This window comes from Nomascus leucogenys, unplaced genomic scaffold (assembly GCF_006542625.1).
Source record: "Nomascus leucogenys isolate Asia unplaced genomic scaffold, Asia_NLE_v1 Super-Scaffold_258, whole genome shotgun sequence".
Taxonomy (NCBI): Eukaryota; Metazoa; Chordata; class Mammalia; order Primates; family Hylobatidae; genus Nomascus; species Nomascus leucogenys.
In genome coordinates, this window is record NW_022095769.1 from 3,561,578 (window position 1) to 3,579,783 (window position 18,206).

At 47.7% G+C, this 18,206-nt stretch overlaps 1 protein-coding gene across 2 annotated transcripts in view; it reads right to left on the reverse strand.

The window, feature by feature from the left end:
• Positions 1-297: 297 nt before the first annotated feature.
• SP2 (Sp2 transcription factor) overlaps positions 298-18,206 on the reverse strand; it is a 33,119-nt gene continuing 15,210 nt past the window's right edge. For both annotated transcript variants that reach the window (XM_030808015.1, XM_030808013.1), the window contains 6 exons: positions 14,087-14,163; positions 12,345-13,319; positions 5,986-6,298; positions 4,149-4,323; positions 3,701-3,894; positions 298-1,538 (listed from right to left, as the gene is read on the reverse strand). In XM_030808015.1, the coding sequence (XP_030663875.1) occupies positions 1,438-1,538; positions 3,701-3,894; positions 4,149-4,323; positions 5,986-6,298; positions 12,345-13,319; positions 14,087-14,149 (1,821 nt within the window). In that variant the 5' untranslated portion in view covers positions 14,150-14,163 and the 3' untranslated portion in view covers positions 298-1,437. The remainder of the gene's footprint in view (positions 1,539-3,700; positions 3,895-4,148; positions 4,324-5,985; positions 6,299-12,344; positions 13,320-14,086; positions 14,164-18,206) is intronic.

Below are 18,206 nucleotides of genomic sequence, written 5' to 3' on the forward strand. Positions count from 1 at the left end.
TGGCTCTTCGTATCTGCTTTGTGTACAGGCAAAACTGGCTTACAGAAGAAAAAGGCAGGAACACCCGCATTGGGCCCTGGCCCTTGGAGGTGCTCTGGGGGCTCGTGCCAGTGTCATGAGGTACATGTGGCCGAGGCCCTTTTTGGGCATGTGGCCTGGGTTTGCCTGGGTTTGTCAGGAGGGCAAGGTCCTACCTTGGTCCCAGTGTGGATCACTCTGAGAGACCACAGCTCCCTCCTCTGGAGTCTCCTCTCCGAGCTCTCCAAGGGAAAAGACAAAGGAAGCCGAACTGCCAAGTTGAAGATTTTGCCTCAGGCAACTAAATTTATTAGCAAGAAAAAATTTTTGTCAGCCCAGCGCTGACCAACAAAGTACGTTAATAAAGGGTAACAAATCTGTCACTTAATTCATAAAACATACCTCAAGCAGTTACAACTAAAAATAAAGTTGGATTTTTGTTTAATTTAAAAGCCTCAAAAATAACAAGCAATATGTTTTTAAACATGTAGTAGACACAATTGTCTATTATACAATATACACTGTACACAAGTAGAGCTTGGGCCGGGCAGGGGTGAGGTGAAGGGAGAGGGAGGAGGTGCAGGATGTGCAGGTGCTGTTATCTGAATCCAGATTTGAGTTTAAATGCTGTGTCATTTAGAAAAGGGAATTGCTAGAGTGAGAAAAAAATTCATATGCTCATCATTGCCCCCTAACCCTCAACTGAAAGCAGGCATCGGGGAGGTGAATAACAAGGAAAGGAAGAGGGGAGCAATTAAATAAAACTTCTTTAAAGCACACACAGTACACAGTGTTCATCATCTGAAGTAGAGAGTATAAGGCAACGTTCTCCATAGAAAAAGAGGGGGATCAGGAGGAGTCGGTGGGTGTCTTTACTTTTTAAATAGAGCTGGAATGTGCTGGAGGAGAGGTTGTGGCGGGGCTGGGCACATGGAGTGGAGGTGGCCCCGAGTCTCTCCAGAGGTGGGTGCCGAGCCCCAGGGCGTCCACAGTGGCCGGCAGGGCCAGGGAGGTGCAGGAGAGGGGACATGGCACGATGCGACTCCGGCAGTGTTGGGAGCGGGGATCGGGGTGGGGGGTAGGGGCTCACTTTGCTCCTCGACGGAGTGAAATGCATGTTTTTCCTTTGGAAATAAGGGTTCCCACGCGTCCTGGTTTAGAACGTCTCATTGGGCACGGCCAGTGTCCACAGTCTGGGCAGGCCGGGAGCTCGTGGTGAGGGGAAGGGCCAAGGCGGAGCCAAGGGGCTTCAGAAGGAGGACAGTACAGGGAACAGAGCCCCTTCCTGTGGGGACAGTTGCAGAACAGGAGTGGGGCTGAGGGCAGGCCCAAGGCAGCCACAGGGCTCCTTTCTACCAGGGGCCCAGGGAGGACACAGGTGGGGGATTGCATCTTCAGGGCCTCCCGCCGCAGTTGGCCTTACAAGTTCTTCGTGACCAGGTGGGTCTTGTAATGCTTGGTGAGGTGGTCACTCCTCATGAAGCGCTTCTGACACTGGGCGCACTCGAAGCGTTTGTCCCCTGGGAAGAGGAGATGCCCATCACCCACAGACCCTGTGCACAGACCCTGTCTCTGCCCAAAAAGGTAGGGTGCGTGTGAGGTGCACCCAATCAAGCTGACATGGCCTTGTCACCACATTCTGCCCACCTCCTGCTCTCACATTTGCTCACTGGTGCCTACTCATCTAAATCTTTTTTTTTTTTTTTTTTTTTTGAGATGGAGTCTCACTCTGCTGGCCAGGCTGGAGTGCAGTGGCACAATCTCCACTCACTGCAACCTCCACCTCCCAGGTCAAGCAATTCTCCTGCCTCAGCCTTTCAAATAGCTGGGACTACAGATGTCCGCCACTGCGCCCAGCTAATTTTTGTATTTTTGTAGAGGCAGGGCTTCGCCATGTTGGCCAGGCTGGTCTCGAACTCCTGACCTCGTGATCCGCCCACCTTGGCCTCCCAAAGTGCTGGGATTACAGGCATGAGCCACCACGCTTGGCCCCTACTCATCTAAATCTTTTTATCAATTCTCATTTCTCTCTGACCCCCATTTGACCTCTCCAGTCTATTTCGTTCCCATTCCTTGTCCCTGGAGCCCATGCACCTAAGAGTCTTCCCGTGCAGGGCTGTCTGCCTGCTTTCTTCTTTTGTCCCTCTGACTTTGAACCTGGATCAGCATCCTCCCCATCGCAGGAAAATCCCGCTCCACCCTGACCTTGCCAGCCCTGAGCACTCACTTAGTTGGAACCATGTTGACCCCAACTGCTTTTCTGTGGAGTGTTGACTCCTCTGCCTTTTGGGGAGTAGGAACTGTCCCACCACACTGGCCAGGAGCCAGAGCTCTGGGTCACGCTTCCCTCAGCCCTCTAGCCCCAGGACAGGTATCTGCTCACTGCAGGCATTCACTATAGCACTGTTTGCCAAAGTGTATGTGTGGACCACTGTGGATACCCAGGACAATTTCAGGTGGTAGATGTATGAATTTTTTTTTAAGAGATGGGCTCCCACTATATTGCCCTGGCTGGTCTCGAACTCCTAGGCTCAAGTGATCACCTGCCTCAGCCTCCCAAAGAGCTGGGATTATAGGTGTGAGCCACTGTGCCCAGCTTGGATCAATATTTTTAATAGTTTTGCATTGATTTGCTAGTACCTAAAACTATAACTGTGATATCTCACTTTGGGAGGCAGAAGAGGGAGGATCAACTGAGTCCAGGAGTTTGAGACCAGCCTGGGTAACAGAGTAAGACCCTGTCTCTATAAAAATTTTAAAATTAGCCAGGTGTGGTGGTGCATGCCTGTAGTCCCAGCTACTCAGGAGGTTGAGGTGGGAGAATCGCTTGAGCCCCGGAGTTCAACACTGCAGTGAGCCAAAATTGTGCCACTGCACTCCAGCCTGGGTGACAGAGTGAGACCCTGTCTCAAAAAAAAAAAAAAAAAAAAAAAAGCCATGGCAGGGCCTGGGTTTAAACCTGGCTACACCAGTCACTAGCTGTGTGACTAGGCCACCTCTCCATGCCTCAATAAAACGGGCATCAACAGGCCGGTGCAGTGGCTCACGCCTCTATTCCTAGCACTTTGGGAGGCTGAGGTGGGTGGATTACCTGAGGTCAGGGGTTCGAGACCAGCCTGGCCAACATGGTGAAACCCCATCTCTACTAAAAATACAAAAATTAGCTGGGTGTGGTGGTGGGTGCCTGTAGTCCCAGCTACTTGAGAAGCTGAGGCAGGAGAATTGCTTGAACCCAGGGGGTGGAGGCTGCAGTGAGCTGAGATCGCACCACTTCACTCCAGCCTAGGCAAAAGAACGAAACTCCATCTCCAAAAAAAAGGCATAAACGAAGTATCCTCCCATATAGTCCTTACCGGGATCAACTGAGGTAATCAGTAAAGTGCTTAGTACTGTGCCTGGCACACCATGTCAGTGTTTGTTAAATAACTATGCTGACATGGCAAAAGTCATCAGGTTGTGTCATGCAACGACAACTATTCCTTTCCCATTACTTGGGGAAACAACAGTGATAACAGAATGGCTTGAAAATAATTTCCTATGTCATCCTTGGATAGTCTGTAGCTCTTGCTCAGTGTGGCAGTTCCAGGAGTGTCAATGTTGCTAAAGCCGGTAGAGTGGGGGTGGGAGGAGAGGCAGGAAGTTGACCTGGGTGGGTGGAGGGTCCCGAAGGCAGGGGGCTGACCTGTGTGGGTGCGAGCGTGCCGTTGGAGCTCGTCACTCCGTGTGAACCTCTTCCCACAGAAGAACCAGTTGCAGACAAAGGGCCGCTCGCCAGTGTGCAGGCGCACATGGGCACGCAGCAAGGACGTCTTACGGAACGTCTTGCCACAGTCGGGGATGTGGCACACGTGCTTCTTCTTGCCCTGCTCTCCAGACCTGAGAATTGGGGTGAGGGTGGAGTGGAAGGAATAGGAAGAGGAGAGAAAAGAGGTAGAGGATGGGGCAGGAACAGGATGCAGTGAGGATGTGGGGTCAGGTCAGAGAGCACAAGGAGGCAGGGGGCAAGGTGGCACAGAGCTGCCAGCTCTTCCCTGCCTGGTCTGTGCCAGCTTGCAGCTCTGGACAACTGTCCAGGAGGGGCTTGGGGAACACAGGCCAGCCTTGTGGCTTGGGCCCTCTCCTTGAATTACCTCTTCTCCCCATCCTTGCAGTTGGGACACGTGCAGGCCATGCGGCGCCGCTTCTCCCCGGGCTGGGTCTCTCCGGCCAGGGCTTGTTCCATTTGCAGCTGGATCTGGGTGGGGCTCAGCCCACTGATGGTCAGGTTGTTCCCAGAAACATTCTGCACTGTCAGCTGCTGCTGCCCTGTGGGGACAAAGAGGGCAGAGTTCAGGTTGAGGAAGCCTGAAACCTCGAGTCAACCCTTCTGCCCTTCTGCACATGACAAAGATGATAATCACAGCAGCTATTTTTGAGAGCCTGCTATATGTTGGATATCATTTTAAGGACCTTTGTATAGGGACTCATTTAATCTTCATGACCCTATAAAATAGGTACTATCATCAGCACTTTACAGATGAAGAAACTGAGGCTCAATAACATATCAAGATCACCCAGCTAGTAAGTGGTAGAACCCAGATCTGAACCCAGGAAGCCCATTTCAAAGTCAGTGCCCTGAACCACTGTACTATGTAGGCAGAATTTGCTTTAGAATATTGCCCACATGATTTCAGCTGGGAAGGGTCTTAAGACATTTCTTCCTGAATCTCCTCCAACCGTAGGCCCTTGTGAGATACCAACTCTACTTTTAGGAAAGTCTCCAGGGATTTCTGTTAAAAAGACAGAGGTCACAGGCTAGGTACAGTGGCACATACCTATAATCCCAGCACTCTGGCAGGCAGGACAATTGCTTGGGCCCAGGAGTTCAAGACCAGCTTGGGCGACATAAGGAGACCCTCATCTCTACAAAAAACTAAAAAATTGGCCGGGCATGGTGCTACATGCCTGTAGTCTCAGCTACTCATGAAGAAGAAGTAGGAGGACTGCTTGAGCCCAGGAGGCTGAGGCTGCATTGTCATGATCGTACCACTGCACTTCAGCCTGGATGACAGAGCGAGGCCCTGAGGCCATGTCTTAAAAAAAAACAAAAAACAAAAAACAAAAAACACAAAAGAGGACACAGTTCTATGGGCTTTGGGAAAAATCAGATCCTCTAGGATGCCTTATCCTCTTGGGGGTCACCTCAAGAGGGAAAAGCAAATGTGTTAAAGTGCTAAAAATTCATTAAGGATAGGCTGGGTACGGTGGCTCACACCTGTAATCCCAGCACTTTGGGAGGCTGAGGCGGATGGATCACCAGGTCAGGAGTTCAAGACCAGCCTGGCCAAGATGGTGAAACCCCGTCTCTACTAAAAATACAAAAATTAGTCGGGCGTGGTGGTGGGCGTCTATAATCCCAGCTACTCGGGAGGCCGAGGCAGAGATTGCGCCACTGCACTCCAGCCTTGGCGACAGAGCGAGACTCTTGTCTCCAAAAAAAAAAAAAAAAATTCATTAAGGATGAAGAGAAATTCAGAGAGCTCCCAATACATAAGGAGCCATTTTTGCTAGGTTGCTCCAATTTTTCCTTTGGTTATTTGCAAGGCTGGTTTCACAGCATAAATCTCACCACTGAACTGAAGTGCAGCACAAACTATTCCGACTGCCAGGGAATCCCTTCTTTTCTTACAACCTTAACTCAAGGCTTTCTCCTCCAAGAAGCCGTTTTTGCGTTTGGATGTTAGTTGGAAAGTTTTCCGAGTACATCTGTCTTCTCTGTCTTCAGCTGTCAGATGGGGACATGTGCCTTAAACTATCTCTGAGTGCTATTGTAAGGACTAGGTGAGAAGCTGCAGGTGGACATACCCTTAAGTTATGATGGACAGCGTCCTCACTATTGTTACTGGAAATCCCGGGGCCAGCCCATAGTTTCCACCTGCTAGGAGCAGGTACCACTGCCAACACCCTGGCCACAGGGGCCACACTCACCGCCTGTGTTGGTGATGGTGACAGGCACACCCTGGACCTGGACACCATTGATGTTGATGGTCTGCATTGCCTGGGCAGCTGCCGCCAACTGGGCTGCATTCAGGCTGATGATGCTCCCGGCGGGGGCAATCTTTGGCAGGGGACGCTCTTTTCGGAGAATTGCAGCTGAGTGCTTTTTGCTGGTCCCACTCAGATGGGGAGCACGGGATGCAGGGCTGCTACAGGTGGTGTTAGAGGTGGCTGCAGCTGTTGCTGGGGGGCTGTCCTGGACAAGGACTGTCTGCACCTCACCGGAAGGCGTGCGGATGTAGACCTGGGAGGGGCCAGAGAAAAAAAGTCAGTGCCTGGAAGAGACTAGGTTCCTGGGGCCTTCAAATGTCCCTGCCCAAGTGAGAACTGGGGGCGCCTGTCCACTAAAAGTCTCTTCAATTCACCCAAACCTACAATTATACACAGCTAATGCTCAACAAAGGGCTGCTGGCATCCTATACTAAGCTGGCGAATGTCGACTATTGATTTGAAATCAAATGTTGAATTTTACTTAGCATGGAAAAAGTAATTGCCAAGAATCAGAATTGGAGATTTAGAAGGCAGTGCACTGTGAATGACCATCAAACAAATGACACAGGTTCACTTTAGTTTTTAAGAGCCACATTTTAGAGCCCAGGAGTTCCAGGTTATAGTAAGCTATGATTCCTCTACTGCACTTAGCCTGGGTGACAGAGCAAGACGCTGTCTCAAAAAAAAAAAAAAAAAAAAAGTTTCTGGTCTTTGTAATCGGAAAAAAAAAAGAGCCACATATTAATGAAAAACAACTTTTCTCCAATTCAGATTGACAAACATGGAAAAATAAAATATGCTCATTGTTGGTGAGACAGCAGGAAACAGACACTTGTATATTAGGAGTGGAAGTATGATGTGGGCTAACTTTGCTGGAAGGAAATTTGGGAATATGTATCAAAAACCTTAAAAATACGCATATTAGAGGCTGAGCAGGACAAGGAGGGCGTTTGTAGCGGGGAGGAGGGTGTCCGTGGTGGGTAGGGAATGGCGGCGGCAGGCTGAGGAGGGTGTCCCTGTGGGAGAGCTAATGGCTGTGGGAGACTGGCTGCATACCAAGGACTTATCCAGAAAGGAAGCATGTTAAGGATAATAGGAGTGAGGGCTCTCACTGTCACAGAAGGGAGTTATGGAAAGGGAAAAGGCTAGACGGAACACTGTGGTGCTAGATGGGAATTAGAGACATTAGTGGAAACTCATGGGTTTCAATATATATAGACAGAAATATAGATTCAAATGTGTGTATATGCGTATGTGTATATATGTGTGTGTCCTTATATAAGTTTATCTACATCTATCTATGTAGACATTGCATAGGTATGTCTATTTATATATACTTCCTAGCTGTGTCCATTGAGAAGGGCTGGGACCAGCCATGCCCAGTAGCAATGAGCTTACCTAGCACCCAGGCCTTAGCTTGTAACTCATATGTTCCACTAAAAGGAACCCAGACTCCTTGGAGAAATAGCTGATTCCAGGGTTGGGGCAGGGAAGGTATAAGAACAGCTTGGAACACTTGTACCAGAAAGTAAAGAAACACTTACAGAATGGTGGGGACTTGAAAAGATACAAGCCAGCTTAAAGGGGCACCCACTGGCCAAATCTAGGTCAATGAAAACATCAAAATAATCTTAACAGATTATAACCCAGTGAATAAAACAAGAATCTGGCCGGGTGCAGTAGCTCACGCCTGTAATCCCAGCACTTTGGGAGGCCAAGGCAGGCAGATCACTTTAGGTCAGTGGTTCGATACCAGCCTGGTCAACTTGGTCAAACCCCATCTCTATTGAAAATACGAAAAAAAAAAAAATTAGCCAGGAGTTATGGTGCACGCCTGTAATCCCAGCTACTGGGGAGGCTGAGGCAGGAGAACTGCTTGAACCTGGGAGGTGGAGGTTGCAGTGAGTCGAGATTGTGCCACTGCACTCCAGCCTGGGTGACAGAGCGAGACTCCATCTCAAAAAAACAAAAAAGCAGCAATCCATGAGTCCATAATGACATAAATAAATAAATGGGGAGAAAGAGAATGACAGAATTAAAAAGAGGCAATCACATCCTTCAATGAGAGGAACCAGGAATCCGAGAAGAAATGGTTGACCCTAAGGCTGAGGTTGGGAAAATACAAGGAATGAAGTTCAGACACATGCTACAACAGGATGAACCTTGAAACATGCTAAGTGAAGGAAGCCAGTCACCAGACACATGCTACAACATTGGATAAACCTTGAAAACATTACAAATAGACTAGTAGTTGCCAGGAGCTGCAGAGAGGAGGAAATAAATGGGGAGTGATGGCTAAAGGGTAGAGAGTTTCTTTTTGGGGTGATGAAAATGTTCTAAAATTATATAGAGGTAATGGCTGCACAACTCTGTGAATATACTAAAAATCACTGAATCGTATATTTTAAAAGGTTAAGTTTCATAGTATGTGAATGTCTCAATAAAGCTGATTTTATAAAAAAAAAAAAAAAAAAAAAAAAAAAAAGGCCGGGCGCAGTAGCTCACGCCTGTAATCCCAGCACTTTGGGAGGCCGAGGAGGGCGGATCACGAGGTCAGGAGATCGAGACCATCCTGGCTAACACGGTGAAACCCCGTCTCTACTAAAAAAAAATACAAAAAAGGAGCCGGGCATGGTGGCGGGTGCCTGTAGTCCCGCTACTCGGGAGGCTGAGGTAGGAGAATGGCGTGAACCCAGGAGGGGGAGCTTGCAGTGAGCCGAGATCGCGCCACTGCACCCCAGCAAAACTCCCCCTCAAAAAAAAAAAAAAAAAAAAAAAATTAAGAGCCTGTCAGAGGGATATAAGAGCCGACCTGAAGGCTGGGCGTGGTGGCTCGCGCCTGTAATCCCCGCACTTTGGGAGGCCGAGGCGGGTGGATCACGAGGTCAGGAGTTCAAGACCAGCCTGGCCAAGATGGTAAAACCCCGTCTCTACTAAAAAAATACAAAAATTGGCCGGGTGCGGTGGCTCATGCCTGTAATCCCAGTACTTTGGGAGGCTGAGGTGGGCGGATCACAAAGTCAGGAGATCGAGACCATCCTGGCTAACATGGTGAAGCCCCATCTCTACTAAAAATACAAAAAATCAGCTGGGCGTGGTGGTGCTCACCTGTAGTCTCAGCTAGTCGGGAGGTCGAGGCAGAATTGCTTGAACCTGGGAGGCAGAGGTTGCAGTGAGCCGAGATGGCACCACTGCACTCCAGCCTGGGTGACAGAGTGAGACTTTGTCTCCAAAAAAAAAAAAAATTCAAAAATTAGCAGGGCGCAGAGGTGGGCATCTGTAATCCCAGCTATTCAGGAGGCTGAGGCAGGAGAATTGCTTGAACCCGGGAGGCAGAGGTTGCAGAGAGCCGACCTGAAAAGAGCTGCCAATGGCCAAAGTTGACCTTTGGACTTCAAAAGTGTCAAGGTCATGATGGTCAAGTAAAGAATGAGGAAGTCATCCTGGCCAACACGGTGAAACCCCGTCTCTACTAAAAATACAAAAAAAAAATTAGCCGGGCGTGGTGGCACGCGCCTGTATTCCCAGCAACTCAGGAGGCTGAAGCAGGAGAATCGCTTGAACCTGGGAGTTGGAGGTTGCAGTGAGCCAAGATCGCCACTGCACTCCAGCCTGGCGACAGAACGAGACCCCATCTCAAAAAAACAACAACAAAAAAGAATGACGAAGTGTTTCAGATCAAAAGAGACTAAGGAGACAACTAAACGTAATGTGTAATACTGGATCAGATCCTTTTGCCACAAAGGAATTAGTGGAGCAAGTGGTGAAAACAGAGTGGGGTCTTGGAATTAGTAGTGTGTTTCATTGCTAATTTCCTGGGTTTGACAATTGTATTGTGGTAATGTAGAATGTCCTTGTTTGTAGGAATTAAAGCATTCAGAAATGACAAGGGGGATCATGGTGGCAATTTACACTCAAATGAGTCAAAAGGAAAAAAGTGCTTTGTAAAAAAAAAAATCCTGTTGTCATTTTGATTGGGGTTATTTTTAATTCCTGGATCATTTATGACTGTGCTTCTTCTCACTTAAAAGCTAGCAAACATCTCATCTCTTTAAAAAAAAATTTTTTTTTTTTAAATAGAGACAGGGTCTCTGTCACCCAGGCTAAAATGCAGTAGAATGATCATAGTTCACTGGAGCCTCGAACTCATGGGTTCAAGTGATCCTCCCACCTCAGCCTCCCGAATAGCTGGGACTACAGGTGTGTAGCACCATGCCTCACTAATTTTTAAGTTTTTTGTAGAAATGGGGTCTTGCTATCTTGCCCAGGCTGGTCTTGAATTCCTGGGATTCCTGGGCTCAAGCAATCTCTAGCCTCAGCCTCCCAAAGTGCTGGGATTACAGGCATAAACTACCTCACCTGGCCCATGTCTTAGTAAATATGCAAATCTCATTCCCAGTTTTCTGATATGTGCCCCTTTTTCAAATCACTGATATTTTATGTCTGATTTTGTGTGTGTGTGTGTGTGTGTGTGTGTGTGTATGCATGCATGCGTGTGTGTGTATTTGCATCTGAAGGTTCAGCAAGCTTTTTTTTATAAAGGGCTGGAGAATAAATATTTTAGGCTTTGCGGGGCATATTGTCTCTGCTACTTAACTCTGCTACTACTGCAGTGCAAGGGCAACACAAATGGACGTGTCTGCATTCCAATTAAACTTTATTTACAAAAACAGGTGGGTGGGCTAGATTTGGCTTGAAAGTTGGTCACAGACTGCAAACCTCTAACATAGAATACAAATTTTTAAAAAATGTACGTGTCCTTGACCCACTTTCAGGGATTTATTTAGCTGTAAGATTGGAAACAGCCTAGATATATACAGTTAACAAGGTATCAGTTGTATAATAATCAGCATGTTGGGATGATATAAAGCTGTGTAGTCATGAAAAAATTATACTGTAGCTAAATCTTTCTGCATATGTATCATTATTTCCTTAGGGAAGACCTGGGTTTTGGTTCTGTCTCCATCAACCTCAAGATATGGGACCTCATGGAAGGGAGGGGAGGCCAATGCCGAGGACATGCTCCTGAGCAGGTGCCACAATTCTTCACCTGTAAGGTAGGTCTGATCATGGGAATTCACGGATATTGTGATAAATGACTTATAAAAAATACCTGGCAATATTAAATATGCCAGAAGGGTGAATTCCTGTGTGATTTCCATGTCCACAGTTCAAATTCAAGGGCTCTCTTCTCCACCCAGGAAATTACACAACTTCCCACTCTCAGTCATTCGGTTCTCCCTCTATAGACAACTAGGTCATACATTCCTCAATGGCAGGAACTGTTTTTTATATTAAAAAAAAAAAACTCCTCAATTTTAATGGTAGCACCTGCTACACATAAGACATAAAAGTCAAGGTGGAAGACGGAAGAGTGTGGGGTCTGAAGTTACAAATCTCAGTTGACTCCTGGTTCCTGTCATTTATGCCCTATTTGATCTTGGACACTTCATAAATTATCTGAGTTCTGGATTATCCATCTGCAACATGGACACAATTACTGGCACTTAGTAGGCATGCACAAAGAATAAAACTTGCCTCACAGAGCCAAAGAGATTCCACAGTATTAGAGCACATTAATAAATGCCAAAAATAAGAACATTCTTGTTGAATTCAGCATCCCAGTTTGGCAGGAAGCAGTGGCTCAGCCTGGCATGGTGGCATACACCTGTAGTCCTGGCTACTCAGGCTGAGGTGGGAGGATTGCTTGAGCCCAGGAGATTGAGACTGTAGTGATCGCATCACTGCACTCCAGCCCGGACAACATAGTACGACCCTATCTCAAAAAAAAAAAAACCACCCTAAAACAAACAAACATTCCAGATGAATCTAGCCTAAATATTCCTGCTATAAACTAGGCTGCTCTTCCTGTTTTTTTCTTGTCATTAATAATGGTCAGCATTTTTCTCATTAATTTGCTTACTTTACATAAAATTCTATGGACTGGAATGTTTTCATTCTTGCTAATGTTTTGAGTATGTAATTCTATAATCAAAAATAAGTGCTATTAAAAAGTATGTATCTGTCCCCTCGCCATCCCCTGAAAAAAAACAACCCATAAAGAAAAAGGGCCAAAATATCCCTATGTTTCATCTAATTTCTAAAGATGAGCAGTACTTGGCCCTATGAACTAAAGAGAGCCCATCTGTCAGGTAGAAACAGCCACTTACTGCCCACCCCAAAAGATACTGACTCTCAAAGGTCAGATCAAGCTGGGAGATGATCAGCATCATCTTCAAAGCAAGCCAAAAAGAGGTAACCAGAGGAGAAGAAGGAGGACAGTACAGGGGGTGTGGTACCTGAGTAGGTGTCGGCTCAGCTGCCTGGATCTGAAAGTTCTGGGAGGGCTTCTGGGGGACAGTGGGGAGGGTGGCAGATGCCGCCTGCACCACCCGCAGAGCCTGCTGGGGGATCTGCACCACCTGCTGCTGCTCGGCCTTGGGAGGCACCACCTGGACCTGCTGGACCACAGCTGGCTGGCCCCCACCAGGGCTCTGAACAATGAGCAGGTTATTTCCTGCCTGGATGATGTTGTCCGCGGTGGTCTCGATCAGCACCGTCTCCACCTGCTCAGCCACAGCCACAGGGGGCTGGGAGGCAGGAAGGCTCTTCTTCCTTGCTTTCTTGTTAGTCTTAGACAGCGGGGTTGGGGGGCTGTCAGTGAGGAGCTGAGTAGGGGCCCCGGTGTCACTGGCGTTCACGAGGTTGTTGACGGGCAGAGTGAGCGTCACATTGCCGCCCCCACCTGTCAACTTCACCACATTGGCCCCGCTCTGCACGGGGGTGGTGGTCGTACTCGACTTCTGGATGGGGGCTGGCTTGATGGGGACAGGCTTGTGACTGGACGGTGAGGGGGTGATGATGGCTTGGTTAGTGCCAGGGATGATCTGGATCTGGTTGGTGAGATTGGGTTGTACTTGGATGGTTTGGGAACTGCTTGCCTGAATCTGAGGGACTGCCTGGTACTGGATATTGGCATTTGATCGGGTCCCTTTGTTGATCATGGTGGGATTCTGGATAGCGAACACCAGCTGCCCTCCAGGATAGGAGGCGCTCAGTTGTGACCCCTGAATCTGAAGTATATTTCCTTTGGAGGACAAGATTCCAAAGCTATTCTTGCCGGGGCTGAGAGGGAGAGGGGCAGGTTTGATAGGGACAAGTTTCCGCGGTGTGGGCTGTGGGGGAGCAGGAGGTGTCACAGCAGCTTCAACTGCTGGAGGGCCAATTTTGCTACATGTTGCAGCAAGCAGGGCTAAGGGAGATGGCTGGGAGTCCTGCAAAAAAACAGCAGAGAAAAGGAGTGAGACAGGAAGGCCCACTGCCCAGCCACCTCTGTCCATGATCCTCTCCTCCTGGCGGCATTCCACGCCACTCTTCCCCACCTCCGGGGCAGGCATGTTGCCAGCACCCTCCCCTGCTTGGCTCCTGTCTCCTCTTCTCTATTGGTTTCTCCATTAAGTGAGGGAGAAAAGGTGGGCAATGTCTTTCTCAGGAAGGAACCCCTGGCAGCACCCCACAGACAGGGTAAACTAACAATGCGATCTGACTTCCTACTCCCCGCTGGCCTTGTTTCTAAGGACAGTGAAGCATGTTTGTCTCTTAGATGGAGTTTGTTAGCCCACCCCAGAGATTGAGGGGTCCCTGATTGCTCAACTGAGGAAAGGAGGGAAGAAAAAATTGAGGGGCAACAGGAGGAATAAATACTTCAGTAAAGTGCCTTTTAGTACTCGGAACATGTAACTTTATAGACTGGGGAGGGCTACACTTTCGAGACAATGGGAAAGCCTCTGTTTTCCTTTTCCTTTTTTAGTGAGGTCTGGTGGAAGGAACACAGAGTTTAATCCTTGTTTTTCCCCCTGGCCCAACTGCAGCACCTTAGGTAAATGGCCATGGTTTCTCAGTAAAGAAAACGTGGCTAACTGAACCTTCCCCAGTCTCATAACCTAGGGTATTTATAGTGAGACAGTGAAGAGAGTGTGTTTTCGGTGAGTCTGTCCAGGATGCTGCAACCCTAAGCCCTCGGAGCCCACTGCCTACTCACCTGGGTGGTGGAGGCGGCGGGCTGCAGGTAGTCACTGGGACTCACAGCAGCAGTGGCAGCCATGCTGGTCTGTGGATCTGTTGGAAGAAAAGAGATGGAGTAATGTATAAAATGCCCAAAAAGAACGCAAGCCCACTTGCCTCAGATTTTCTCTTTTTATTTTTTTTTGAGACGGAATTTTTGCTCTTGTTGCCCAGGCTGGAGTGCAGTGGTGTGATCTAGGCTCACGGCAACCTCCCACTTCCAAGTTCAAGCGATTCTCCTGCCTCAGCCTTCTGGGTAGCTGGGATTACAGGCGCTGCCACCATGCCCAGCTAATTTTTGTATTTTTAGTAGAGATGGAGGTTTCACAACGTTGTCCAGGCTGATCTCGAATTCCTGTCTTCAGGTGATCCACCCGCCTCGGCTTCCCAAAGTGCTGGGATTACAGGCATGAGCCATTGCACCCAGCCAGATTTTCTTTTTGCCTCTATTTGTTGCTGCTTCTCCAAGGGAAGTTAATGACTTTTCCCCAGACTTCCCCACCCTGGGTTGACAGCCTTACATCTATTTCAGTAGATTACTTTCTCCTCTCCTCAGACTCAGCCATCTGAGGCTGTGAGGACAGCTGGTCCTGCTGTTGTTGGACTGCCCCCTCCAGCCACCATAGAGTCTGAGATAACACAAAAATAATCAAGATTATACCAGGACTCTCTTCTGTAACTCAGCTATGCCCTCTCTGCTGGGCAGGGGGTAGCTCCCCAGCTAATCCTCTAGCTCAAACTCAAGCCTCCTGTTCACTCCTGCTGTAGACAGATGCCAAAACTGGGAGGGAAGTATCGCTCAGCCAGGATTTCTGACAAGGAGGACATACCTGCTCCATTGCCAAGTCTTGGGTGTTTTATGCTCAGCCTTCACCACAAAGGCCGTTGTCCCCAGGCAGCATATACAGCACATGGGTCCATTCTTTTTTTTTTTTTTTTTTTTTTTGAGAAGGAGTTTCACTCCTGTTGCTCAGGCTGGAGTGCAATGGTGCGATCTTGGCTCACTGCAACCTCCACCTCCCAGGTTCAAGTGATTCTCCTGTCTCAGCCTCCTGAGTAGCTGGGATTACAGGCATGTGCCACCATGCCCAGCTAATTTTTATATTTTTAGTAGAGACAGGGTTTCACCATGTTGGTCAGGCTGTTCTCAAACTCCTGACCTCAGGTGATCCACCTGCCTCGGTCTCCCAAAGTGCTGGGATTACAGGCGTGAGCCACCATCCTTGGCCTCATAGGTCAATTCTTTACTTGAATTTACACTTTTACATAGTACAATAGGCATGGCCCCACAGGCATCAACCAAGACTCAGTAGAGCTAATGACTAACTGGATATAACAAGGAGAATGAAAACAGAGTAAATTCTATTTTTGTTTAAATGTGTATATATTTCTATATATTAATATAATCAAATAGGAAAAAGTCTTAAGCCATTATCTCCTAGTGGTTGAGTTTTGTTGGACTTAAACTTATTTTGCACCTTGTTTTTCTGTACTTTTTCATTTTCCCATGATAAATATATTCTATTGTACTTTTTTTCTCAAATAAAGATAAATAAGGTTGAGGAAGTAATGAAGGGACTCTCTACTGTGCACTTAAGTCATCCAAAAGAGGCCAGGTACAGTAGCTCATGCATGTAATCCTAACACACTGGGAAGCCGAGGTGGGAGGATCGCTTGAGCCCAGGAGTTCAAGACCAGCCTAAGCAACGCAGTTAGACCCCATCCCTAATAACAATTTTTTAAAAAGAAAGAAACACAGTATCAGGAAAATGAAAGTCATGAGAATTTTAGGAGAAAGAATCTATGCCATCTTAAAGTTCATAAATCACTAAGGAAAAGAACACCAGGCAGAGTCAGACTTCAATCCTGGACCTTTGGAAAGCAGATTTCAGTAAGTACAGAAATAAGAGGGGTATTACTTTGAAGACTCAAAGAGACAAAAAGGCTCAGGGTACATTCTGCCTGGAAGGCTGAGATGGAAGGATCACTTGAGGCCAGGAATTTGAGGCTGCAATGCCCTATTATCACACCTGTGAATAGCCAAAACACTCCTGCCTGGGCAACATAGCAAGACCCTATCTCTTAAAAAAACAAACAAAAAGGCGCAGGGGTTGAGTCCTTGTAAGGAATTTGGCAAAAAGAGGATAGATATTGGGCTGGGTGTGGTGGTTCACGCCTATAATCCTAGCACTTTGGGAGGCTGAGGGAGGCAGACTGCCTGAGCTCAGGAGTTAGAGACCAGCCTGGGCAACATGGTGAAACCCCATCTCTACTAAAAAGACAAAAAATTAGCCGGGCGTGGTGGCAGGTGCCTGTAATCCCAGCTACATAGGAGGCTGAGGCAGGAGAATCATTTGAACCCAGGAGGTGGAGGTTGCAGTGAGCTGAGATTGCACCACTGCACTCCAGCCTGGGCAAGAGTGAGACTGAGTCTCAAAAACAAACAAACAAACAAACAAACAAACAAAGGCTACATATTGGGAAAGCAGAAGTGTTCACATTTTGGCTGGCCTCAGGCTTCTCTGTTTGGAAGAACAATTCTTAAGTGGGGAAAGGTAAAGAAAAGGTGAAGGCACTGGACGCAGTGACTCGTGCCTGTAATTCCAACACTTCAAGAAGGTGAAGTGGGAGGATTGCTTGAGGCCAGGAATTTGAGACCAACCTGGGCAACATAGGGAGACCCTGTCTATATAAAAAATTTAAAAATTAGCTGGACATGGTGGCACATGCCTATGGTCCCAGTTACTTGGAAGGCTGAGGTGGGAGGATCGCTTGAACCTGGGAGGTCGAGGCTACAGTGAGTCATGATCATACCACTGCACTCCAGCCTGGGTGATGGAGCAAGATCCCATCTCCATAAAAAAAAAAAAAAAAAAAAAAGGCGAAGTGGAAACTGAAGCCCTGGATAGGTGATGAGCTGGTAAGAAAGCACACCAGTGCCTTAAATGTTTACCAGGCCTGAAGTCCACACAAACTGTACTCCAGAGGAGGGGAGACTTTGCAGACACACCTGCAAATGTGTATGGAGCTGGAGGGCAGCTCTGGGCAAAATTATATATGCAGATCCTGTAATATTACAGGCACTGATCCTTGGCAAAATCCTAGGACAAATGATTGAATAGTATTGTAACTACTGAGGAAAGGAAGGAGTGACCACAAGGAATAGCATTATAATATAGAAGAACAGGTCATGCTGAACAAATCTGTTTCTTTTTTGTAGGGTTTTGGATGGATACATCAAGAGCATGGTATACACCAGGTATTTTATTTCAACAGGCATCTGGCTGATATTTTCATAATATTCTTGTGAACAAACAAGGAGGAAACTTGGGCAATATGATAGTCTAGTTTGTCTGGGGCTAAGCTGAGCATGCCTCCACCTAAGTGCTGAGAAGTCTGCTGCTGCAAGGTGTCTTGAACTGGGGTGGGTCTCAGGACCAGGGTTCACAGGCATCTCCACAGAGGCCTTTTTATTCTTTTCTTGTGTTTTCACTGTGATGATTTTTTTTTTTTGAGACAGAGTCTCGCTCTGTCACCCAGGTTGGAGTGCGGTGGCGTGATCTCTGCTCACTGCAAGCTCCGCCTCCCGGGTTCACGCCATTCTCCTGCCTCAGCCTCCCAAGTAGTGGGACTACAGGTGCCCGCCACCACGCCCAGCTAATTTTTTGTATTTTTAGTAAAAGAGGGGGTTTCATCATGTTAGCCAGAATGGTCTCGAGCTCCTGACCTCGTGATCCGCCTGCCTTGGCCTCCCAAAGTGCTGGGATTACAGGCGTAAGCCACTGTGCCCAGCCAATCTTTTTTTTTTTTTTTTTTGGGATGTAGTCTCACTCTGTTGCCCAGGCTGGGGTCCATGATCTTGGTTCACTGCAACCTCTGCCTCCCGAGTAGCTGGGATTACAGGCACCCACCACTACACTTGGCTAATTTTTTTTGTGTTTTTAGTAGAGACGGGGTTTTGCCTTGTTAACCAGGCTGGTCTCAAACTCCTGACCTCAAGTGATCCGCCCACTTCGGCCTCCCAAAGTGCTGGGATTACAGGCATGAGTCACCATGACCAGCCAAAACAAAGATTTATTTGTTTGTTTATTTATTTA